This window comes from Callospermophilus lateralis, chromosome 11, assembly GCF_048772815.1.
Source record: "Callospermophilus lateralis isolate mCalLat2 chromosome 11, mCalLat2.hap1, whole genome shotgun sequence".
NCBI lineage: Eukaryota > Metazoa > Chordata > Mammalia > Rodentia > Sciuridae > Callospermophilus > Callospermophilus lateralis.
In genome coordinates this window covers 36,089,000-36,116,271 of record NC_135315.1, presented here as the reverse complement: position 1 = coordinate 36,116,271, position 27,272 = coordinate 36,089,000, and the positions used below count along the sequence as shown (strand labels likewise).

General features: G+C 36.0%; 1 protein-coding gene across 6 annotated transcripts in view; it reads left to right on the top strand.

The window, feature by feature from the left end:
- Positions 1–27,272, top strand: part of Acaca (acetyl-CoA carboxylase alpha) — a 271,109-nt gene that overhangs the window by 112,028 nt on the left and 131,809 nt on the right. For all 6 annotated transcript variants that reach the window (XM_076871149.1, XM_076871147.1, XM_076871151.1 and 3 more), the window contains 14 exons: positions 3,134–3,304; positions 4,564–4,725; positions 5,022–5,185; positions 8,836–8,986; positions 9,861–9,964; positions 13,044–13,125; positions 13,599–13,744; positions 14,686–14,836; positions 16,134–16,268; positions 16,566–16,712; positions 17,475–17,663; positions 18,352–18,452; positions 19,293–19,381; positions 23,368–23,492. In XM_076871149.1, the coding sequence (XP_076727264.1) occupies positions 3,134–3,304; positions 4,564–4,725; positions 5,022–5,185; positions 8,836–8,986; positions 9,861–9,964; positions 13,044–13,125; positions 13,599–13,744; positions 14,686–14,836; positions 16,134–16,268; positions 16,566–16,712; positions 17,475–17,663; positions 18,352–18,452; positions 19,293–19,381; positions 23,368–23,492 (1,917 nt within the window). The remainder of the gene's footprint in view (positions 1–3,133; positions 3,305–4,563; positions 4,726–5,021; positions 5,186–8,835; positions 8,987–9,860; positions 9,965–13,043; positions 13,126–13,598; positions 13,745–14,685; positions 14,837–16,133; positions 16,269–16,565; positions 16,713–17,474; positions 17,664–18,351; positions 18,453–19,292; positions 19,382–23,367; positions 23,493–27,272) is intronic.

The window sequence follows — 27,272 nt, the reverse complement described above, 5'->3', positions numbered from 1 at the left end:
ACCCAGCTCAAGGGATATTGGGAATTATAGTCTTTAGCAGGCTGACCATGTGCTCAGCTAAAATTCAGGAGATTCTTTTCCTATGAATATGAAGAAAAGTTGCTGAAGGGCATTTAGTAACCTATGTGCCAGTCTGCTTTTCTGGCTGCCCATTGTCCTTTATCTTGGTTAAAGCAAAGAACATACTTAGCCTTTCCCATGGAGGAGAGCCAGAAGAAGTTCTTACTATGTATTACAGTTGCTACATCACCTAGAGATCCAAGATATACATGAGATCAGAACAGGCAGCTCTGTGGTAGAGGATTTGCCTAGCATGTACAAAGCCTTGGGTTTGATCCCCTATATTGCAAGGGCTGGGGGCAGAAATTCTTATCATTGTATTGTGTGCACATTTGAAAATGTAATAATCCCACCATTATGTACAACTATAATGCACCAAAAAAAAAGGAGGGGAAAACAGGGGTTGGGATTGTGGCTCACTGGTAGAGCACTTGCCTAGCATGCATGAGGTGCTGGGTTCGATCCTCAGCACCACATAAAAAAATAAATAAACAAAATAAAGTTACTGCGTTCATCTACAACTAAAAATATTATTTAAACAAAGGGGTGGGGAACAAATCTGGATCATTCAAATTCTCTTGATGTATATTCTTCTCCATTAGGTGTGTATGTGGTTTTTCATAGGCCAGTGACCTAAAAGACTAGTTTTATTCCTCGCCACTCTCCCACCCCAACCCAGTATATACCCATAATACAGTAGTGAAATATGAGTAGGATGACTCTTATTTGGGAAAATGAAAAATACACAGCAATCATTGGTCCACAGCACTTAACAAATCTTTCTGAAATTATGTTGATTCCCTGCTATATAGTAGAGTATTACTTCACTTAATTAGACCCTGGTTCTGCTCCTTGGGAGTAAGTCCTTTGTCCATTGTCCTATAAGACGCCTAACTTTGTTCTCTGGGTAATTCTTTCTTATTGAGGTGTTTTTTTTAGAGAGAGAGAGAGAGAAAGAATTCCTTAATATTTATTCTTTAGTTTTCGGCGGACACAACATCTTTGTTTGTATGTGGTGCTGAGGATTGAACCCGGGCCGCACGCATGCCAGGAGAGCGTGCTACCGCTTGAGCCACATCCCCATTCCCCTCTTATTGAGTTTTCATTGTGAATTAGGCTTTGCAGATTGTGCCTGCTTTGGTGGAACTTTTGTAGCCCACTTCCTGCTGGTACAGTATTGGGGATGAATACTATTCTAGTTAACCATTGTAGGCTATTGTAGGCCAGATCATGATTTGTTGAAGAAATACAGTTCTCTCAATAACTTCATAAGTTTGTAGGCTATTTGCTACTCAGTTTAGGTTGGAGTAAACATACCCAGAGATTTCTTCTAGATACAGAAACTTTTCTTTTTTTTAATCTGCTGGCTTTTCAGCTTAGCCCATCTCTCCTTTCTCAGTTTCTAACATTGGCCACTTTGAGGCCTCTGAAATTAAAGCACTCCCTTAATCTGATCTTTGACACTGAGTTGCTTCAGGGTAAGAATCTTTTGTTGGGCTACTACAAAAAACAAAACAAAACAAAACAGTTTTCTTTCTTTCTTTTTTTAAAATTTTGGTACTGGGGTTTGAACACAGGGGTGCTTAAGCACTGAGCCACATTCCCAGCCCTTTTTGTATTTTATTTAGAGACACGGTCTTGCTAAGTTGCTTAGAGCCTCGCTAAGTTGCCGAGGCTGGCTTTGAACTTGTGATCCTCCTGCCTCAGCCTCCTGTGCCACTGAGCATGTGCTACCTCACCCAGCTCAATTAGTTTTTTTTAAGACTCAGTTGATGTGTGGATAGTGTTCCAATATTATAGGAAATAGTTTACTAAATGTAGTGTCATGCTGTAACAAGGAGGCCACTGCCCAGCCTGCGGTGCCTGTTTCTTTTCTACCTACTACCTTCTTGTTAAGCCATATTTTAATTCTTTTAAATAACTGAATCCTACCTGCAATTAAAAATATCTATACTGATTAGGATACAGATTAAATTACTATAATAAAAACATCCAAATCACAGTGAACTAAATGAGATAGAATTTATTTTTCTTTCCCATTATAGGCTGAGGTGAGTTTTACTAATGGGACAGTTGTATTCTATGAGGCCATCTTGGGATTCAGGTTTTTTTTGTTTTGCTTTGCCACTTTTATTGTGTTCTCATTGGCATGGTTAAAACTGGCTTACACTGTCATGACCATGTTCCAGTGCATAAGACGTGGAAACCAGAAATAAAGGATAAGCAATTTCTTTTCAAAATATGATTTTGATAAACAAAATAAGGAAAAATATGATTAGGTTTTTTTGCATATCACTCACAAGGCTTGGTTGGACGAAAATTAGTTATGATTAGGGCTGGGGCTGTAGCTCAGTGGTAGAGTACTTGCCTTGCAGGTGTGAGGCCTGGGATTGTTCCTCAGCACCACATAAAAATAAATAAATAAAGGTAGATATTGTTTCCTTCTATAACTAAAAAAAAAAAATTTAAGACAGGTTGGAAAGCTAGTGATTCAGGGGCCTGAGACAGGAGGATCACAAGTTCAAAGCCAGCATCAGCAACAGGAGGCGCTAAGCAACTCAGTGAGACCCTGTCTCTAAATAAAATACAAAAAAAAAAGGGCTAGGGATATGGTGCAGTGGTTGTGTGCCCCTGAATTCAATCCTTGGATACTGTCCAATCCCTCTCCCCTGCAAAAAAAAAAGAGGTTGGAGAATCAAGTGCTTATCTGAAATAGTTATGTTTCTAGGAAGGAAAGCATACTGAGAATACTCAAAATTAGGGAACAATGAAGAGTCTACTGCCATGTTTTTTTTTTTTTTTCCCCCCTCTGCATGCCCTTATGTCTGTTGGGATGAAATTGTTTGTAATCTGAAGTGAAAAAGTCTTTCTTCCTAGCTTTTCAATTGAGCTTGTCTTCCGTGTTCAGGTATATTGTGTATAATCAGAAGGTGAAATTTGCTCTGATATGGCTAAGCACACTAGTGGCTCTTAAAAACACTGGATAATTGAATCAGCAAAAAGCTGTAGGTAGTCATAGTGATTCAAGCCCTGTACAAGATGACATACTTACATTTGCTTATCTTTCTTTGAGTGTGCGGTGAAACTTGCCAAAATGGTTGGTTATGTGAGTGCTGGGACTGTGGAATACCTGTACAGCCAGGATGGCAGCTTTTACTTTCTTGAACTGAACCCTCGGCTACAGGTGGAGCACCCTTGTACAGAGATGGTGGCTGATGTCAATCTCCCTGCAGCACAACTCCAGGTGAGTCACCCTTATCTGGGTCCAAGTTAGAGCCTAGAGAAGTTGGGAATGTCACAGATGCCTGAAAAACTGGTTTATCCTGTGTCTGATAAGAGAAAAGGACCTCCTATCCGAGTCTCATCTAATGTTCATTTCTCTTATGTTTTTTTGATGTATGGTTGGTTTCCCAGATGTGGTACAAACATAGCAGTATTACTGAATTTTCTAGCTAGATACATCTGATATAAACTGTTACATTTTAGAAATAAACTTTAAAGACAGTATGCTTTAAATATTTAATTATAGTAAACTTGACAACTTTGTAATTAGCCCTTCCTCCTGTGTTCTTTATTGAAGTAACTCTATATCAGAGTGGTGTTTGACATTTTCCCTGGCAATGTGGTAGCATACATTTATTTTAATAATGTATAAAGTGATAGCTATCAATATTATTATCTTTTCTCAGCCCAGGAAACAAATACTATGGGAAGCAGTAATAGCTAATAAGGTTTGATATTATATTTTTTTAAACATTATTTTTTAGTTGCAGTTGGACACGATACCTTTATTTCACTTATTTGTTTTTATGGGGTGCTGAGGATCGAACCCAGGGTCTCCCATTGCGAGATGAGCGCTCTACTGCTGAGCCACAACTCCAGCCCCTTAATATTATTTTTAATCTAACGTATTCTTTGCCCATCCAAGGAACACCTTGTAAGTTTCTATTAAAAACTAGAGATTGATTTACTTCTCCCAATGGTTTGTGGGATGGAAGAGATAATTATAATATTAAAACTTTGCAGCTGGGCTGGGTTTGTGGCTCAGTGTGGAGAGCTTTCGTAGCATGAGTGAGGCACTGGGTTTGATCATCAGCACCACATTAAAAAAAAATAGATAAAGTAAATAAAATAAAGGTATTGTGTCCATCTAAGACTAAAAAAATGAAAAATAAACTTTGTAGCTATTTTAATTTCATTTGTGGTTTCAGACACTGACTTTTCCATTGATATTTTTATTTTCTTCCCTTCATGGAGAAACGACAACACAGAGAAACTCATGTCTGTTGCATTAGGAATTTAGGGTCATTTTTAGGAGTGGGGAATATTCTAGCAACTTATCTGTAGTGATATATTCTATTTCAAGTAACTTATAATTTATGATTGTAGAATAGACTATAAAAATGACTCCTCAAATGAAAACTTTCTTAGGTAATCTGAGCCTCCACACTTGAAGGAAGGTAACCATGGAATATGAATGAAGTGTATTTTATTACCTTTCAGATTGCCATGGGGATTCCTCTGTTTAGAATCAAGGATATCCGTATGATGTATGGGGTATCTCCCTGGGGTGATGCTCCCATTGATTTCGAGAATTCTGCTCATGTTCCTTGCCCAAGGGGCCATGTTATTGCTGCTAGGATCACAAGTGAAAATCCAGATGAGGTAATCCATTACTTAAAAGGTTTAAGTTTCTTTTTCCCTTGTGAACTTTAATATTGAGATAGTATCTGAGGATATACTAATGAAATCTCTGAACTCCCTCTGGAGAGGGAAGTTTATAGAGGTTCCTCAGAGCAGATTACTCAGTGGGTATGTAGCACTGGGTCTTGGCCTTTATGATTTTTGTGCATCATTTCTGCAACTGTGTGTGATTAACACAGAGCCTAAATATTGAGTATGTCAGTGTTTTCTTCTTTTGAAATATAATAAGATCTCTCATATTCTTCATTCTCTAACAGGGTTTTAAGCCCAGCTCAGGAACAGTTCAGGAACTAAATTTTCGCAGCAATAAGAATGTTTGGGGTTATTTCAGTGTCGCTGCTGCAGGGGGACTTCATGAATTTGCTGATTCTCAGTTTGGTCACTGCTTTTCCTGGGGAGAAAACAGAGAAGAAGCAATTTCGTGAGTAAAATAGCATTTGATTGCATATTACAGATAAATTTTTGTTAATTTTCAGTGAGGTATGAGCATGGGAATCATTTATATGCTATGAAAATATTTCTACAGATAGCCTTTTTTAAAAAAATATATCTTTATTTGTATTTGTATTCAGTTGTATTAAATTATGTAGTATTTGACAGATATTTTTCTCTTTGTTGTCTGAGCCTTTTCAAGTATTTCTGCTTTCAAAAAAATTTTGATAAACTTATGAAGTTAGTTGCTTTAAAGTTATCATGCTTTTTCACAGAAATTGTATTGTTATTGGGGGAGGCAGATTCTTGACCAAGAGCTTAGTATCAAATAATCATAGATAAGATCTGTATTTTTCATTAAAATAAATGTATTGTTGCACTTGTTTGTTTTTGCAGTACTGGGATCCAAACCCAGGGCCTCAAGATATAGCTGTAAATCTGAGTCATTTAAAATTTTTATTTGACAAGTAAATGTCACACATATTTGTGTCATACCACGTGACCTTTGCTATTTGTATACTTTGGGAAGTGACTAAATCAAGCAGTTTGTTTGCATTATCTTATATACTTATCATTTTTTTAATGGCAAGAACACTTTAAATCACTGTTCTACCAATTTTCAAGCATACAATATATACTATTAACTGATATACTCTTCTAGTCTTTTTTGGGAAGGAGGGTCCTGGGGATTGAACTCAGGTGCACTTGACCACTGAGCCACATCCCCAGCGCTTTTTTGTATTTTATTTAGAGATAGGGTCTCACTGAACTCATGATCCTCCTGCCTCACCCTCCTGAGCCACTGGGATTATAGGCGTGCACCACTGTGCCTGGCTCTTCTAGTCATTTAAAATAATAAAATTATTCTTTTCATTTTAGAGAAAGGGCATAAAAGAATTCCTACCTTGCATGTATAAGAAACTTTAGTATGCTATAAAGTATGCATAGGTTTATATAAATATAACTGGTATATCATAAATGTTAGTTAATATTTTATTAGTCATAAGCATTAAATATCAAATTAACAGCAGTTTGTTTATCTTAAAAAGCAGGCCTTTAGGACACAAGTTTGACAGCTTATATATTTTAAAATATCTCTCTAAAATTGAGCTAGTTTGTTCTCTTTTTTGGGGGCTGGTGATCAAACTGAGGACCTTGAACATGCTATTTTTTAATTGTTTATTGCTTTATATCAGATATTTAATGCCATTTTTTTGATCTTTGAACTGTACACAGAGTAATAATCAAGTATTTATTAGTATTATTAGTTTTTAATAATGTTTCCAGAAGTCCTTTATAGTTCTTCTCCATTTATTCAACACTATAAATTGAAATTTTTCAAAATTACAGCCCTGCTATGAGAAACAAAAATATTGTTATAAAGTTGGTTTTTTTTTTCCTGCTTTTTCTTTCATTGTCATATCCTATTCTGTCAAAGTGAAGAAGGTTCACCCTAGAGCTTGCCAATGGACAGCTTTGTGGCCGGTGTTAGTTTTCAAATGTGTTTTGATTGGCTCATGGAGCTTTTATTTTTTTTTTTTTAACTTGTGAATATTTAAAAATTGGGGAGATTATAATAAAAATATGGATTTCTGTTTTTTCTTAAAAATGGGATGATGACAATGTTCGTTTTATATTCCTCTTGGTAAAAGTTAAGTCAAGTTTTTTTGTGGCTCTTCCTTTTAGATGATACTCGAAACACAATACCTCTTTTTCCCCATTCAATTCATCCAATTTGCCTCACTCATTTATATTCCCACACTGGCTTCTATTGGCATTTAGGTGTAGTCTTGATTAGGCTGACCTCTGTGTATTTCCTGTTGGATATGTCCAGTGACCTACTACAGAAGCCTTGATCCTTATTTCTGATCTCTGTATATTTTGTTATAGTATAAAGCTAACTAGGATGTCTTTTGGCGTATTCAAACTGTTATCTCTACAATAAATTTGCTTTCTGATACTATGTCAAAAGTTCATTCTTTGACTTGGAGTTTTCTTTGTTTTTTCTTCATTACAGTTAGACAGTTTGACGTTTAGACTCTTGTTTTCCATAATAGTCCCAGTCCATATTTCCAATATTATTTCCCTTACATCATAATGTAGAAACCATGAGAACAGAACCACATCTATGTTGTTTCCTGCAGTATCCCCTGAACATAATAAGCATTCAGAAAATATTTGTGGAATGAATGAAATTGCCACTACGCCCTGTCCTCATACTCTCTGCTTTGATCATAACATTCCCTGAACACTTCCCATATTTTCTTTTTCTTTTTTTCACTATTCCCTCTATTCATTTATTCATTGATCACACTCAACAGATATTTACTGAGTATATGTTATGTACTGGTTCTGGCAATATAGTCAAGACCAAATAGGGTTTCTGTCCTCATGGAAATTTAAAATCCAGAGGAAGAAAGACAAGCAATTAAAACATAATGTAGTAAGTATGATGGTAGTGGGATTATAGAAGGGCATTATAGGAGGATATAGCTGAGTCAGCTCAACCTACAGAGTGTCAGTGAAGGCTTCGCAGAAGGAAGTGATTTCGAGACCAATACTTGAAGAGTATATAGGACTAAGGTGAAGGAGGACACAGACAGGAGGATGGAGGAGGGAAACAGAATGAATGTCCTAGGCTGAGAGAATGCCATCTGAATACTGTTCCTCTCAACTGTTAGTTTTTCAAGCCCATATCAAATCCCACATTCTTCATGACACCGTATTTTCTCCCGTCTTAGAACCTCTCTTATACTTGGCTTTAGTCTTTCTGCTGGTATTTATGATAGTCTTCTATGTATTTTGAGCACAATTATCATATCTGTGTATTTTTCCTTAACAAGTCTGGTATATGTCTTGAGCATATGAATACATAGTAGTTGTTGAAGAAAGTTCTGTCCCTATGAAGAATAGACCCTGGGAATAAAAATATTATATATTTTTATTATATATTTTTATTATATATATTCCCATAGTATTTGATACTCTGTTAAAATTTAATCATTTTATATGTAATTGTAAAGTTATTTAGTAGTGAGTAAGTCATTGTCCAGATGTCCAAAATTCATTTTAAAAAACACTCTCATATGCAGTATCAGGTGGATATCTGACAGTATCAAGCCAGTTGTCTGATTGTAGGGAAATCTTTAAAGTATTAACATTTGTCAAAATTCGTTGAACTGTATACTTAAAATAAGTATATTTTCTTGCATGTAAATTATACATAAAATAAACAAGGTTTAAGAATAACATACTTATTAATAAATAAGATGTAAAGATGAGGAAAATTAATGTCCTAATTCTAGTCTAGTCAGTAGTAAATGAATGGGGTGATGGAAACCTAACAAATGAAAGCTGAGGGTGATTTGTATAATTATTTCTGTACTATGTGTAATAAAATGTGTGTGGTTTGCTGATACTCATGATGGTAATATCAGTTAGAATCTGTAAGCTTATTTCACCCAAATTCTCTTATCTGGAACATTCCTTACTGAGTGTACTTAACGTATGCCCTCATTAGAACTCTCTCCCTCTGCCCTTCCCTCCAGAACTCCAAAGGAATGAAACAGTTCTTTAAAATGATTGAAAAACACTACAACATATGTTGCTGAAACAGATTGTCTTCTGCTCTTTCCCTAGAAATATGGTGGTGGCTTTGAAGGAGCTATCTATTCGGGGTGACTTTCGAACTACAGTTGAATACCTGATCAAACTGTTAGAGACTGAAAGCTTTCAGTTGAATAGAATTGACACTGGTTGGCTGGACAGACTGATAGCAGAAAAAGTACAGGTGTGTATTTCTCTTGCATAAGTAGCCTCTGGGATTGGATTTTAATGGGCTTGTAGTGTGATCAGTGCCTTTCATTTGATGGCATTTATTTGATTCTAATGTAAATGGTTCTTGATCTACTTGGGGAAATCTAGGAATCAGAGTAGTTTTAGCACTCTAAGCATTCTTGTGCTTGGTTTGGGATGTAGCTCAGTGGTAAAATGCTTGCCAGCATGTGCAAGGCCCTGGATTCAATCTCTATCACTACAAAAAAAAAAAAAAAAGTTTTTGTGCCTATGCTATGCAGTCATTTCATGTGTTCTAATATTACTTCCTGCGGTATATTTGAAGAGAGGCATGCAGAGTTTGAAATACTACTTTGCCTTTTTTCATTTGATTCAGAGGTACCTCCTTTTATATCTTTAAGTGCTGATAAGAGAGTCTCATTTAAATCAACACTCAACTCTTGTTCTTGAGCTAACTTCTGGTCTATTCTAAATTACCCAAAATGTTGTATAAAATAATTAGATTCATCTAAATTGTCTAAAGGTCCACTTTTTGGCTGTATGCCATTTTCTTTGAGATTATCAATAGCCAAGTCTTTTTAAATTTATTTCTAACAAAAGTCTATTTTTGAGCTTCTTTTTGATTGACTTAGTGGAAGTCTTATCGAGAGTGGGTGGAAGGTTGTTTTTCATCTCTATTCACATGATGCTTCTATTCAAATTCTAAAAGTAAATGTATTTTATTTTATCTCAAAAATCAGCCAGGCAATAAGAGTGGAGATTTTCATTGCTCACTGTGTCTTCACAACAAATTTGAGCCTCATTTCACTTGAGGGGCCTAGGTGCCAAGGGACCATGCTTTTGATCTGCCCTCTTTTTCTTCCTTTCAGGCGGAGCGACCTGACACTATGTTAGGAGTTGTGTGTGGGGCTCTTCACGTGGCAGATGTGAGCCTTCGAAATAGCATCTCTAACTTCCTTCACTCCTTAGAAAGGTAGGCTTTGTTTTTTGTGACTGTGCAAGCTAACCAGTGGTCCTGGGTTTAGGATTGCAACTGAAAGACCCATTCATTTTTTTTTTTTTTGGTCCCTTCCTGGCGACTTGCAGGTGCTACTTGTTATTCACAGGCTGTGGTGGTAAAGGAGATCGGGGAAGGTAGCAATTTATGGCAAATCATTTTAGGACTCTACTATGGATTGTAGAAATTAGTTTATACTGCAATTAGAACAGGTTCCTTTTTTAAAAATTGAAATCCAGCTGTAGTAAACATTTCATGCTGTGCAAGCATCAAATCTCCCCAAACCCTCGTGACAAAGATCTCACATTTTTTCCTAGCACTGAACCTTAAGTATTTCTTGTATTACCTGTACCACCTTTTAGGAATTAATAATTGAGGCTGATACTCAGGATGACCTCATAAGTCTTTCAAGTAAAGGGTCAGGCATGTGTGGGTCTGAACTAATTTCTAACACTGATTCTGGAGACTAAGCTCTGCCTTTGAGTCCCCCGAGGAATGGACCAAAAGGCTAATCACTTTTAATCACAGGTATTTTATTTCCTTCTGTGTTGTTAGATTTATATATCAACTCTCTTTTGAAGTGTCTGAAAGGAAGAAAAGAAGTAAAATTTTGAAAATTGAACTGAGATTTCAGTGATTCAGCTCTATGATAAATATCTTTCACAGTGTTACTCCATGCACTAAAACCTTGAGCAGCTTACATTTTCTTTCTGTATCAAATCTAAGTCCCTTAGTGTGACTGAATATATTGTCCCTTTTTGGCAAAAGTTCTTCAATATACAATCTCTATAAATAGTTTCCCCACTGGTGCATAAAGGTTTCACAATCTCCTTTATGAGTGTTCCCGATTTAGTGTTCTTATTTTTCATTTTTTTAATATATTTTCTATAACTTTATTTTATTTATTTATTTTACGTAGTGCTGAGGATCAAACCCAGTGCCTTACAAGTGCCAGGCAAGTGCTCCTACTACTGAGCTACAACCCTAGCCCCTTCATTTATTTTTAAAACTTAAATTTTGAAATAATATCTGACTTTTTAAGATTTGCATGAAGAGAACAGATAACTTCCATATATTCCTCACTTAGATTTATCAGTTATTAACAACTTTCCATATTTGGTTTATTGCTCTCTCTCTATTTTTAAAAATTTGGTTTTATTTATTTTTAAGAATGAGTAATAGATTCACATGGTTTAAAATTTAAAAGGCACAAAAATATACGTATTTAAAGTCTCCTTTTTACCTCTGTTCCTTGACCACCATGTTACTGGTTTCTTCCGTAGTCCTCTAGAGATGTCTTGCACTAAAATAAGCATATACATGTAATATTTATTTTTTCTCTCTCTTTTTTTTAAAGATACAAATGACAGTCTATTCTGAAACTATATTTGTATAATGGTATATTTGGAATATGTAAATTTTGTATATAAAAGATGTCTTTTATTTTTAATGGCTGTATAATATTTTGTTATATGTATGAGAAGGTGCTTAACATTGCTAATCATCAGGAAGATGTAAATCAAGACCATTATGAGGGCTGGGGATATAGCTCAGTTGGTACAGTGTATGCCTCACATGCACAGTCCTGAGTTCAATCCCCAGTACCACACACACACACACATACACACACACACACCAAAAGAAAAGAAAAGAAAAAGACCATTATTAGAAATCATCTCATATCCATTAGGATACCTATAGTCAAAACCAGAAAATAGGTGTAGGCAAGGATGTGGAGAAATCATGACCCTTGTGCATTTTATAAGTGGGAATGTAAAACAGTACAGCCACCATGGAATACAGATTTAAAATTCCACAGAAAATTAAAATGCGAATTACCACATGATCCAGCAATACCACATTTGATTATTCTGAAAGAATTAAAAGCAGAGTCTTAAAGAGAGATTTCCGTGTACATAGCAGGATTATTCATAAAGGCTAAAAGGCAGAAACAACCAAAATATCTATTGGAGAATGAATGAATAAACAAAATGTTATATAGACATAACAATGAAATATTATCTAGCCTTAAAAAGGAAGGACATTCAGCCATGCATAGTGGCTCATGTGTGTAATCCCAGCAACTGTGGAGGCTAAGGCAGGAGGATCGTAAATTTAAGGCCAGCCTCAGCAACTTAGTGAGACCCTATTTTTAAAAAAGAGTAATAAAATGGGACAGAGCTAAGGATATGGCTCAGTAGTGGTTTCAATCCCCAGTTCCAAATTAAAAAAGGAAGAAAGGACATCTGACACATGCTAAATCATAGATGATTTGTGAAATAAGCCACTCACAAAAAAGACAAATACTATAAGATCTCACTTACATGAGGTATCAAGAGTAGTCAAACTCAGAAATAGAAAATGCCAGGGACTGGGGGAGGGATAAAAGGGGAGTTGTTTAATGACAATCGGATTCTGTTTTTGCCAGATGAGAAGGTTCTGGAAATTGATTGCACAATATTGTAAAAATAATTAACATTATAGGGCTATGCATTAAAAAATGGTTAAGATAGTAAATTCCATGTTATATGTATTTTATCACAATTAAAAATAGAAATTTAATTTTTAAAAATAATTTATGTGGGCTGGGGCTGGGCCTCAGTGGCAGAGCACTTGCATAGCATGTGTTAGGCACTGGGTTCAATCCTTAGCACCATATAAAAATAAACAAATAAAGGCATATTGTCCCTACAACTACAAAAAATAAAAATAATAATAATAATAATTATTAATAAAATAATAATAATAATAATAATAATAATTTATATGATCAGTCCCTTACAGATAGATGATCATTTGGGTTGTTTCTAATCTTATGCTATTTCAGAAAATACCACAATTAATAATTTTAGAGATTTATTTTTTAAAGTATTTATTTTTTAGTTTTAGGTGGATACATATCTATTTTATTTTTATGTGGTGCTGAGAATCAAACCCAGTGCCTCACGTGCACCAGGCAAGCACTTGACCACTGAGCCACAATCCCAGCCCGATTTCTTTATAAACTATTAAAGCTTTCTGCCAGTAAATGTCTCTTCTATTGGTGTTCTTTCAGGGGTCAAGTCCTTCCTGCTCATACACTTCTGAACACGGTAGATGTTGAGCTTATCTATGAAGGAGTCAAATATGTACTTAAGGTATGTGAACCCCATTGAAGCCTGCACCTTATTTATTTATTTATTTTTGGGGTCTCTCTTTGTTAGCTAGTTCTCTTTAGGTCAAGAGATGGAAAAGTTTGATTTAGTGCAGGGATGGGGGATTAGTAAAATTAGTCATTATTTTTGTCAGCAGTATTTGATGATTCTATGGAAATTATTTTAGTTGTTACTTAACTTCACATTATAGCCAAGAGATGAAGGGGAGACAGGGAACAACTGGAATAGAGAGGAATAACTAAAGTAGCTTTATTTGCTTGCAGCAGGACTGAGCCATTTTCATAAACATTGATGCAAACAGCACCAGTGACCCCAGTGACCAATGCCATTAATTTCCTTTTTCCTGACAGCTTTTTTTTTTTTTAAACAGAATCTTTGAAACATTTAAATTTTGTCTGTGACTCTCTCTGAAAGGTGCATACTAACTTGTCTTTTCTGGTTTTTTTTCACTGCAGGTGACTCGACAGTCTCCCAACTCCTATGTGGTGATCATGAATGGCTCATGTGTGGAAGTGGATGTGCATCGGTTGAGTGACGGAGGACTGCTTTTGTCCTATGATGGTAGTAGTTATACTACGTACATGAAGGAAGAAGTAGATAGGTGAGTGGCTGTTCAATGTCCATTTGTTGGACCTTTTTCTTTTATTAGTCACTAGCTCTTGGGACGTTTCCAGGCCTTTTTTGGTATGCTCATTTTTAGTTAAAAACAATGACGGTACATGCACTAACAAAAATTTCAAGAAAGCAGAATTGTTTATAGTTAAAAACATGTCTGAAGCCAGGTGCAGTGGCATGTGCATATAGCTCCAGTGGCTCAGGAGTCTGAAGCAGTGGGATTGCTTGAGCCCAGGAGTTCAAGGCCAGCCTGGACAATACAGTGAGACCCTGTCTCTTAAGAATATACTGAAGAGAAAAGAAAAAAGACCTATCTCCCAACCACTCTGGTGTGGGTAGAGAATGAAAAGAAGTTTTTTTTCTTTATAAAGAACTGTTAAAAGTTTCTTGTACATTTTTGTAGAACTTTTATAATGTATATACAAGTTACATATATGTGTATACTATATTTTTCCTTTAAAGATATTCACAAATAAAAATATCCTTTAAATACTATTAGTATCTTAGTTTTTTTCTTTTAACATATATTGTAGACTGTGCAATACTATTCATAAGTGTTCTGAGAATTTAATGAATTAACACACTTAAAGTGCTTAAAATTTTGCCTGTGGCATAGTTAGGGTTTAGGCCATTATCATTATTATTAGATCATCATTATTTTTGTATGTTTGTGTTTTATAGAGGTGCCCCTTCTTTTTAATGGTCTTGCACTATTCCATTATGTGAGAATACCATAGTTTATTTAATCTGACCCTTATTGAGGGAAATTGTTATTTAGAATTATAAACAAAGATGCAATGAATGTTCTCTATGTGTTTGTGTTTGTTTATAGAATAAAGTTTCTGAGTTTTTACATTGATACCTTCTGCCATTTCCCTTTACTCCTGAAGTGCTTTTTTGGCTTACATACTTCAACTTACCTCCTAGATATCGAATCACGATTGGCAATAAAACCTGTGTGTTTGAGAAGGAAAATGACCCATCTGTGATGCGTTCACCATCTGCTGGGAAGTTAATCCAGTACATTGTGGAGGATGGAGGCCATGTGTTTGCTGGCCAGTGCTATGCTGAGATTGAGGTCAGGGTAGTGAATAGGTTGTTGGGTCATGGGAGGGAAATTAAGAAAAGAGTTAGCTGGAATGGACTAGAGCTGAAAAATAACAGAAAGGAAATAAAAAATAAAGACATTAGTAGGTTTAATTGGGATTGTGAACCTTAAGATTTTAAAAGCAAAATGTTTGCTGTTTTTCAGGTAAAGGAACTCTGGCTTTAAAAATAGATGGTAGGCAGTAGCACCTACTGTTAGGTGTTGCGTTAACTACTGGCTGTACAGAGAAAATATGATAGAAGTTGGGACACAAAATAGACAAGTAATGAAATATGATGAATTCTGAGAGAGATCTAAGTACAGAGTGCAGAGGACCACATAACCCAAATCATAGTAAGGGTGCATAGTAAGGGAAGACATTCTAAAAGAGGGGACATTATATTAGTTTTTAAAGGTAGTACTAGATAAGGTGAAGAAGGGTAAGGGAGAATGTGTAAAGTTGAGGGAATACCATGAAGGCCCAGAAGCAAGATACTATGATAGTATTTAGGGACCATCAGTATATATTAGTATTGCTTGAGAATAGGCTAAGGTCAAATGGAATGTGGTAAGCAAACATGCTAAAGAACTAGTGTAGTGTGAGATCTTAAATGTAAGGTCATAAAAGACCTTATTCACCATGCTAGTAAGTTTCCACTTACATTGAAGACAGTGAGGAATCATTGAAGGATTTTAAGTGGAAAAGAGAGATTTGGGCTCCAGAATTACTGTTTTTTTGGGGAACCTTGTTGAAGGTATATAGCTGATAGGAAAATCTTTTAGAGGTTTTTGAAGTACTCTAGGCTAGAAATGAGAAGGGCCTACACCAAAGACATGGCAAGAGAAGGAACATTTTTGAGAGAAGATGTACTTGATTTGGGTTGGTAATTGGTAGATAGAGGAGGAAAAGGAGTGAAAAATAACCCCTAGTTTTTGGCCTCCTGAATATCTTCAGTAGGCAAACTGAGAGTGAACACGCAAATTTACTGGTATAAAGAGACCAAGTTGTTCATCACTTCTAAATACAAAACAAATATTATCACAAATTGTAGCAAAATGGATAGAAACAGAGGAAATATCAGTAATTATTATAAATCCTTAAAGCTAGGTCCTGAAAGATTTTCTACTTGCTTGCTTCATCAATCCACAGGAGATTTTGGTAGACACCCATTTTTCTGGGTTGAAATAAATGTAGTTCAACTTAGATGCTAAGGAAAAACTGATGTCCCTAAAACATTCATCTGTATGAAAAGAAATCAGACTACAAGTTATTTAATTTTTACTATAGGTGATGAAGATGGTGATGACCTTAACAGCTGCAGAATCTGGCTGTATTCATTATGTCAAGCGACCTGGAGCAGCTCTTGATCCTGGCTGTGTAATAGCCAAAATGCAGTTGGACAACCCCAGCAAGGTTCAGCAGGTATGGAGGAATGTACTCTTAATTGCTTGGTTTGCCAATGTTTCCTTAAGCTGTTTTTCCCCTTGATGTGATATGCCTTGTATCTGTGCCCGTGATATTGTGGAACTAGAGTTTTCAAGAGTCAATACAATACTAAGATTCTGTAATTTCCTCATGATGTTTCCTCCACTGATTTCTCTCCTGGTAACTGGATTCAGGGAAGAGATATCTGGATTTTGAATGATGATACTGAATTGCAGTTGTGTTTGTGCCCTGAATAGAAATTAATGAATGACAGTCTCTCATTGGGGTTGACAGGCTGAACTTCACACGGGTAGTCTGCCACAGATCCAGAGCACAGCACTCAGAGGCGAGAAGCTCCATCGAGTGTTCCACTATGTCCTGGATAATCTGGTCAATGTAATGAACGGATACTGCCTTCCAGATCCTTTCTTTAGCAGCAGGGTATGAATCACCTATCTTGGGGAAAAGAATGTACAAACGGGGAACAATATCAAAATAATTTAAAATCTCATGAGATTTTCTAGAGGGAGAGAAAGAAAGCCAGTTGGCCTGGAATGCTCTCTCCTTTGGTTGTTAGATTTGAAGTCTTTAAATCCTTGCTTTTTAGCTTTGTCATGTATTTCACCTTTAGTCGAGATTATTCCTTTTTAAACCAGAGAATAGGGGCAATAATTGATGCTTACACTGAAATTTAAAAATAAATACTATATGACAGTGAATTCAGATCTCTCATTTTATTTTATAGGTTTTTTGTTTGTTTGTTTGTTTTTTACAAATCCTCAAAGCTAGGCCCTGAAAAATTTTCTATTTGCTTGCCTCATCGGTCCACAGGAGATTTTGATAGACACCCATTTTTCTGGGTTGAAATAAATATAGCCCAATTTAGATGCTAAGGAAGGCTGTGGTGATGGATCTTCTCCGGCAGTATCTGCGAGTAGAGACACAATTCCAGGAAGTGGGAGTACTGGAGATTGAATCTAGGGGTGTTTTACCATTTAGCTTTATCCATAGTCATTTTTATTTTTATTTGGGGATAGGGTCTTGCTAAGTTGGTAAGGCTGGCCTCTAAGTTGCAATCCATCTACCTCACCCTCCCAAGTTGTTGGGATTTCAGGTGTGTACCACTGCACCTGATTAAATATCTCATTTTATTTTGGGGATTGTGTTAACTTTGGATCCTGTTTTATTATTTCTTCTTCTCAGGTGAAAGACTGGGTAGAGCGGTTGATGAAGACCCTCAGAGATCCCTCTCTGCCTCTTCTAGAATTGCAGGATATCATGACCAGTGTCTCTGGTCGTATTCCCCTCAATGTGGAGAAGTCTATCAAAAAGGAAATGGCTCAGTATGCTAGCAACATCACATCAGTCCTCTGTCAGTTTCCCAGCCAGCAGGTATTTATAGGGTAATATTATCATTATTTTCCACTGGCTACCACTGGAGTTCAGGCTGCAGCTTTCTGTTTGGATCGTCCCTATTGTCTCGATGGTGTGCTTTTATAGTTTTAAGCGCTGTACTTTCCACAAAACTGCCTCAGAATATAAGTCCAGTAATGAAAATACTGCATGTGAAATGTAAAAGGTCCTTGGTTATGAGAGAAACATGCTTTGGCTATGTACCCCACATAGCTTTGTTTTTGAGGGCTAGTCCCTATTTGGAAGTATTTTCATAAATTTAAAGTGAAGGATATTGGTAGTTTTATTATCAAATACTTCCTTACTACCTCAGCAGCATCCTTGCCCTTCATCTATAAAGTAACTTTATGTAGGGAGTAAAGCTGAGCAAGAAAGGAGTACATTTACATCTTGACTTTAAAACAGATCGTTCATGTGAGACCTTCTGAGTAGATGGTAATTTTTAATGTCATCATTATTACATCTGTAAAAGGGCAAAAAGAGACAAAAGTTGCTTGCTTATTTAGCATAGGCCCTACATTATGTCCAGTAACTTCCAGCTGTGGCTGATAAGTCATAAAGGAATTGTGTTATAACTAACAAGATTTCCTAGTGTGGCGCTCTGGAGGTTAATGCTTTGGGTTCCTTTGTTAGATTCTTCCCCCCCCCCCCCTTTTTTATGCCTTAGATTGCCAACATCCTAGATAGTCATGCAGCTACATTGAATCGGAAATCTGAACGAGAAGTCTTCTTTATGAACACTCAGAGCATTGTCCAACTGGTACAAAGGTAATTACATATAATTCCAGATTTTCAACACCAATCCACTCCCATGCTTTCTTTTAAATGGTCTTAAAGAGATTTACCTCAGACCTGGCTTTGAGTAAAAATAGCTAGCAATTTATATCTCACAAAGTTCCTTATGTCTTCTAACTGTCTTAGAATTGTGACCTAACTCTCATTCTCAATATTTCTGGTAACTTCTTAATATTCTATTTTTTTTTTAATTTTTTATTTTTTTAGAGAGAATTTTTTAATATTTATTTTTAGTTTTCGGCGGACACAACATCTTTGTATGTGGTGCTGAGGATCGAACTCGGGCCGCACGCATGCCAGGCGAGCGTGCTACCACTTGAGCCACATCCCCAGCCCATCTTAATATTCTTTGTCAATTATTGAGTCACAGAAATTGTGTTTTTCGTTTTCCTTGCCATTTTGATGAAGACCCTAATTTTTCTTCTGGCATGGAACCCAGTATGACATTTATTTTCAACTCTAAAATACTTACAGATTTTTCAGAAATCCCCTTATAATTTCAAATACATGGTAACATTTTCTGCTCAGCAGTAGGAACTGAGTCACAATGTCATTGGATAAAGGCTATGAAGATTTTTTAGTTTTGTTTTTATTTTTCTTTATAAAAGATCATGTCTCTATATAGTGAGATGACTTTTTAGGCTTGGAATTTAAATTAATCTGGTTGGTTAATTGTAGGCTGACCCCTGTCCTGCCCTATATTTAAAGGGATTTTCAGTGGAAAATTTAGAAAGTAAATTTGGCTTCTAGGTTTTTCATTCCATAGTATTGGCCTTCAGGTTTTTCAGTGGAGATTTTTTTCTATCTGCTCAGGTACCGAAGTGGCATCCGAGGCCACATGAAGGCTGTGGTGATGGATCTGCTCCGGCAGTATCTTCGAGTAGAGACACAATTCCAGAATGGTAAGCTTTCTCCTGAGGACTCTCTTTCTAACAATGTTTCTAATTCTGATGTCTAGACCAAACTATCCCTATAGGACTGTAAGAGCTAAGCCAGTTCATCTTGTCACCAACACTTCCCATTAACAAACTTATTCCTTTTCCCTTAAAAATGGAAATCTCATATCCCACTAACACCAAAGAAAGAACAACAACACAGCTTGATGAAATTGTGAATCTAGTGTGCTTCCGAGAAAGGACTGAGATTACTTTTCTAGTAGAGATTAGCATTCCCTGTTGACATCTTCTTGACCTTGTATAGTGAGAGTTGGTTGAGTCATGTCCAGGCTGAAATTGAAATTCCCCATCTGAAGAGCTTGCCTGTCAGCAGCTCATCTATGGATTGAACTACAGGCATATAGGAAAGGGTCAGATTTTCCACTACTTTTTCATGTGCCATTTAGGTGGAATTTATCCTTGGCTTTCTCTGAAGAGCTTCACTAAATGAAGAAGTTTTTAAGCATAAAATACTTTGGTTAAGACTTTAAAGCTATGTACCGCTGATATTGCTTTCTACCACAAGATGGCAGTGAAACCACACAGAATTTAAAATGTTACCTAAAATTTTCTTTTATCTGTTCTGCTCTCATTTGCATTCTTTAAAAAGATGGTCATGTGCCACTCATGACTAGCAAAATTCTCCAAGTAGACATTAGCACACTTAACCCAGCAATGTGTGAAATAATATATCACAACCAAGTTGGCTATATCCCACTAATTCAAAATTGATTAATTTGGTGGATAATTAATGTAATTTTCATGTGTTAATAGATTAAAAGAGGAAAAAACATAGTCATCATCTCAGGATATGGGGAGAAAAGCATTTAACAAGGTTTAACATTCATTCATGATAACACTGAGAAACTAGGAATGAAATTAGACATTTTAATTTTTTGTGAGGACCTACAGTTGGGCATGGTGGCATATGCCTGAAATCTCAGCTCTTCAGGAGACTAAGGCAGGAGGATTGCAAGTTCTAGGTCAGCCTCAGCAACTTAGTGAGGCCCTGTCTCCAAATAAATAAAAGGGTGGGGCAGGGGAAGACTGGAGATGTAGCTCAGTGGTAGAACATCACAGGATTCAGTTCCCAGTACCACAAGAAAGTGAGGGTGACACCACACAAAATTTACAGGATATCCCAGGCACAGTAACACATGCCTGTAATCCCAGCAAGTGGGGGTGGAGGTGGGAGTGGCACAGAGCCAGCCACAGCAAAAGCGAGGTGTTCAGCAACTAAGTGAGAACTTGTTTATAAATAAAACACAAAATAGGACTGGGGATGTGGCTCAGTGGTTGAGTGTCCCTGAATTCAATCCCCAGTACCCTGCCCCCTCAACAAAAAAAGAATAAGACAAAGATTTGCTATTGCTACTTATGTTCAGCATTATGTCTCAGCCAGTGCAGAAAGATCAGAAAAGTAATCAAAAGGTATAAGGACTGAAGAGGAATAAGGAAGTAGATCTGCCTTTAATAGATATGCTATGATGTCTACTTGGAAGGTGCAAAGAATCCACAATTTTACTATTAAATTATTTAAAACCTAACAAAGCTGCTAAATACAAAAGTCAACATAAAATTCAATTGCATTTTTTTTTTTTTTTTTTAGTAGAGCAACTCTTATGCTGGTTTATTAGAAGACATAAACAGGATTGTTTGTGTCAGCACTTTTCATAGTAACAAAAAAGACAAAACAATCTCAATATACCCATGTAGAATAGATTATTGCATTTTACAATGTTCCTACAATAGATTATTATACAGCAGTGAAAATGGATGAACCAGGGGACACATGTAGACAAAAGGATGAATCTCAAAAATATAATGTTGAAGGAAGGAAATAAGTTATATAAGAATTAATTGGCAGTGATTCCATTTTTTACAAAGCTCAAAAATAGGAAAATTAAACTGTACATACATTGGTGGTAAATGTAAAGTAAAGCAAAAGAATAATTAAAATGAAATTCAGCTTAGTAATTATTTTTAAGAAGAAACAAACGGGTATTCAAATATACCAAAGAAGTTCTATTAAGATTTAGTAGCTCTGAAATAACACATGGGTATTTATTTCAACTGTTACTATAGATTTTATATATTTTTCTGTGTGTATATCACAATTAATAGTTTTTAAGAAGGGAACATTTATTGTTTTCTTTCTATTAGTGTCTTCCCCCATCCCATGTAAATGTATTCTTTCTAATTTTCCCTGTTCCAAATAATTCCTACCACCACAATATGTTTCTTTTGTCACTTCAAAGCAATGTCTCACTAGGGAAGAATATCTCTATCTATCTATCTATCTATCTATATCTATATCTATATATATATATATATATATATATATATATATATAGAGAGAGAGAGAGAGAGAGAGAGAGAGAGAGAGATAGGACAACCAAAAAAAATTTTTTTAAATATGGTGCTGGGGATCATTCAGGGCCTTGCACATGCTAGGCAAGTTCTCTACCAGTAAGCAACATCTCTTGCTCCACCAAAAAACAATTTTTAAACAGCTTCCATTTTTCTTTTTGAATCTTTTATGAAATTGAAAGCTCTGTAGGTATTGCAGTCTCCTGTTTTTTCAAATATATTTTAATTTTATTTTGAAAAAAAAAATGCTGATGTCCATCTCTGATATTTAAAACAGATTAACTAGAGTTGCCCCAGTCAAATGTCAGTATTCTAGGAAACCATGGTAATGCAGTTTGAACATTACTGTTCTAGTTTATAACCCAACACAAAATCTCAACTAAAGTGATAATCCTTTAGTATTTTGATTGTTTTATAAAATTCTGACCCTAGAGAATATTTAAATACTAATTCTTCTTTACTTAGATATTTAATTCTAAGGTAAGCCATTTTCTGATGAACTAAATATTACTTATATCCCATTGTTGATATTACTGTAGTATACCAGAAACTTATTTTTCTGTTACAATATACAGCTTTCTTATCCAGAACTAGCATTTCCCTGGTGGCCTTATGAAAGGCCTGTGAAAATATACCTAATTGTAGTCTCCCTACAGACCGTTTTTTAAAATATTTTTTTAGTTGTTGAAGGACCTTTATTTTATTCATTTATTTATATGTGATGTTGAGAATTGAATCTAGTGCCTCACACATATGAGGCAAGCACTCCACCACTGAGCCACAACCCCAACCCCTACAGACCTTTTGACTTAATGCAAGGTTCTCCTTAATCTATACCTTGGTTTATGGAATTCCTAAGCATTGTTAAGTTTTTCCTAGCAATTAGAGTGAAACATTTTTAGTGAGTTATAGATGAACCAGAATCTCAAACTGGGGAAAACAAGCCTTAAAGATCATTAGTGTTTCAAATTTGTTTTTAAGCAGCAAAGACTTTTTTTTTTTTTCTTTTTTAATTGAACTCAATAACATTCTGCCTCTGAGCTACCTCCCTTTTTAAAAACATTTTATTTTGAGACAGGGTCTTACTAAGTTGTCAAGGGTGGCCTTGAACTTGAGATCCTCCTGCCTCAGCCTTTTGAGGAATAGGAATTATTAGTGTGTGCCACCATGCCCAGCTAGAGCCATTTCTTCTAAGGAATTCATTCCAGGAAGCCAAATAAGAGTTTAGAGTAAGTGTGGAGTTGGATTTATTGCCAAACCCCCAGTCTTTAAAACTTATCTCTCACTCCAATTTATAAATGTAATGAGACCCAGAGAGATCAAATGATTTGCCCAAGAGCAATAGTGAATTGATAATAGGTAGGCCTTGATCTCAGGACTTATGTGCAGCTTCTCCTGACTCTAGTCTAGTGGTCCTTTTGCTAACCCACACTGCCAGTTCTATACAAATCCATTTCAAAAATTGTTAAGATGTTTCTTTTCACACGTATCAGCTGAATTATGGACATTAAGAAATAAACAAATGGCATGTAAACGTGAGCCTTTAAACATGGGTGAGGACCAATTCTTTTTGCTGCTTGCAGGTCACTATGACAAATGTGTGTTCGCCCTTCGGGAAGAGAACAAAAGTGACATGAACACTGTATTGAACTACATTTTTTCTCATGCTCAAGTCACCAAGAAGAATCTTCTGGTCACAATGCTTATTGTGAGTATCATTTTTTACAATCTGATGGTTGATAATTTGGAAAAAAATATTTTTTTCTTCTAGTAGCTATGGTCAGAGGAAAAGATACTGTCTTCTATAATTATGGAATGAATGGAGCTTGGGTTGTAGATTAATAATTTCTCATCTCTACCTTTATCCTTGATCTGAAGGAACCTGCTATTTAGGAAAGGATTGTCCTGGTTATTATGCATATTATGTGCATAAAAATTCACATCTCTATTTAAAAGTGCCTTGTGCTTTTCCATTTCTGTTGTCATTATGACAGTAGCTTTAAAATCTAGTCTTCTCTAACCAATGTACACTCATTTTAATTCTATTTGTTCATTAGATGTAAGCAATGGTTCTAATGTTGAGACCTTAAAAAAAAAAGTTAGAAATTCAGTACTGGCTCTCCCACCAAAGAAATTGAAATTTTTTTCTGCATCTTCTTTGTTCCCTTTTTGTTTTATTTTTGTTAAGAATCTAAGCTGAGATTATTGTATTGGTAGTACACATTATTTTGTCCCCCATCCTAGGAATATAGGAATTAGTAAGTGGGAATAAGGGATGAGACTGGCAAATGTGAATAGGACTAATGTACACTTGACCAGGGGAAAGAAGTTTTTTGGACTTGAGAATTTTTAAAGATGCTTTGCAAGTCCTTAATTCATAGATCTTTCCAGTTGAGTTAATTTTAGGAGAAGTCGACTGAGAAGAGGACAACTCTTAAAGAGTTCTCACCCCAAGGTCCTGAACAGTTGCCTTGCTCTTACTTGTTTGTTTTGGGGACTATAGACCTCTTCACTTCCTTGAATTCTGTTTTTGTCCCTGGGAATGGGCATTCTTGGTACTTTAATTCCATCATTTCTTCCTGGAAGGGCAACACAACCCAATAAATCTTGACTGCCATTTTTTATTTTATACTTGAGAATGAAGGGAAACCATCTTCCTTACATCTCTGGTAAACAGCGTTGTGACTCATTCAGCCATCTGCCTAGCTGATTAACTCTAAAGGATATAAGATTTTTTAGAATAGCTACTTTTTAAAAGTGTATTATTATAGGGAGAGTTTGTTACTTTTGCTACCCTAGAATAGCTAGGTGATGAGGCACTCAGAAGGTGCATTTGAAAATACATATCACTACGTAATATTTTATTTTTTCCAAATGACAGCTTTCAACAAAGACATTATACCAGCAACTTGCTAATATTTTTTTTCTCAATCAAAAGAGGGAAGAAATCTGACTTTTTTTCCTTCAAATTTTAATGCAAGGAATGTTAATTCTCACTTGCATAAGGCCAAGAATTTCTAGAGGCAAGGGATAATGATGAGAGGATAGAAGAATCTGTCAGTTTGGACCTAAAATGGGGTAGAATTTGCCTTTAAATGAAGCTAATTATGGTGAATTTTTCATCTTATTATGATTACCTTTTTAAGAACGTAACAGTTTTCTGCACTAAAAATAGACCAAAGCCCAGAATCCTTGGAGCAGCAGAAGAGTAATGATCGTCCAAGACTGTCGCTGGGTTTCTTAAATTCTAATTTGTAAGATATAGGGGCTCGGCTCGCTCCTTTTGCGGAGTGATTGTAAGTAACGCTTGCCTTAAGAATCTCATTATTGGAACACGGAGCCATATTTCCTCTGAGAATTCTGGAGTAGCTTTGAGCTGGGGCTGTTCATTTCTCAAGTAATCACGCTGGTGTGATGGAGAGAGAAAATGGCAGCTGTTCGGAGCTCAGGCCTTCAATTTTCTTCAGAGTCCAGTCACTCAAGTGTGTAATTACACGGGGGGTGCTGCAGAGGCGTTGGGCCCTGTCAGAGAACTGGTTTGAGGCTTTGCTTTTTGCTTTTGCCAGTCAGGACAGGCAGAAGCCAATGGGACTCTGGCTTGCTGTTGTTCTTTTTACCCACACCTTGGCATCTGATTACTTCTCACCTGCAGGGATAGTACCCAAACTTTCTTTCTAACAGACTGAGCTCTTTGGAGAAAAGAGATATTTCAGAGCATCTGGGTTTAGATGATAGGGCAGAGGAGAAAAAGGAGATGTTTGTGAAGCGGGAAGCTGGATTTGTCTTTTCTCTGTTTTGACATCTTCACATTTTTCTTTAAAAATAAAACAGGACTCAGTAAGCATAATAGGATCTGTAGGCTTATATATCATTAATTTCCTTTCATATATTTGTTGCTTTTGCCCAATGTCAGAGATTTGAAAATAAAGAAGTTAATTGATATGATTGAGCTCAAGGCCAGCTAGCAGTGACTTATGGATCAGGGATAAAAGCTCAGATGGTGTTCCTTTCTGATCCGATATTACTGAATGCCAGGCATGTCTTTCTTTTTTCTTCATTGACAATGGCCAGTGACCCTACCCCCACTCCATCTGCATTGATGGTAATAGCTGGTAAGAGTTCTTTTAGTTGTTAGGATTATTCTTTCTGAAGGTCTTATTGTCTTTTACAGATGTCACTGGAACATGGTAGCATTTCAATTCCCCTAGCTTGTGTTCTCTGCTAGTTTTCCTTTCTTTGCTTACCTTGGCTTCCTGATTGATGATTATGTGCCCCAGCATTCCAATCTCTGCTTTCTAGAAATAGGAATGCTGATGGTGTGCTTTGCTGAGCTAGATGATGATTTCTGGGGCCTTTGAACCTACAGAAAAAGATCAAGAAATCAGGCTGCTCCAGTGAAGAGGGGCCTTTATCCTTTCTAGGTATTAGCATAAGTTGTCTAGTGGTAACTTGTTCCATGGCATCTTGACCAAATTTCTTCTAATCTTTCACCCTATCTGGAAAGTAAAAATATCAAGTAAAAGGGTAAAATTCTGTCCAATTTCCTTTGGATCCTTGTACCAAATATGAAAGCAAAGTCTGAAAGACAAACAGTAAATTTTTTTTTAACTTTTTTTTTCCCACCCCTGGTACTGGATATTGAACCCAGGGTTCTCCATCACTGAGCTATAGCCCTAGCCTTCTTTATTTTTTTATTTTGAGACAGGATCTTGCCAAGTTGCCCAGGCTGTCCTTAAACTCGGGATCCTCCTGCCTTAGTCACCCAAGTTGCTGGGATTACAAATGGGCATTACTGTGCCTAGTAGTAAATTAACTTTTTGAACGCTCTATTTCTTAAATTTAGAAGCCCAGGAAGATTGTCTTTCCGTTAATGCTTATGTCTTATTTCTGATCTGGGCCACATAAACATGCTTCCATATGACTAATGCCATGCATATGAAACTGATTTGGTTTAGACAAGAAGCAAAGATCAGTGCCTTTTCTTATTTCTCATATCATGGCTATGTATAATATATCCAATGTGTAAGTAAGAAAAAAAATTCTCAGTGGTCTCAATCAAGTTTACTGAATAAGGATGTAGCTAACAATTTATTGTTAAACCTATCCTATAACATCTTTAGAATGTCAAAAAGTTCAATCGTGATTGGAAGAAGTTACCAGTTGCTTGTTGATGTTGGAATTAGGGCAGTAGTTTATGTCTTGGGTATTACATGTAAGGTCACGTTCTTCCCATTTTGAAAATACTTCCTCAGAAGTATTTAATGTCTAAGATGCTAAGATCAAGTTAGGCTCATTTGGGCTTTTCTGTCAATCTGAATAACTGACTGGTTTTGATAGTTAAGCATATCTATTATATTTTTGCAAATCCAGCATATTCCCCATAGTTAGCAACCAATGACAATGAGAATAAAAATAAGAAATATCTGTGTTGTACCAGTCTTAACTCTTGCTGAATAGTAATTTTCACTTTGTTCTACAGATTTTTGCA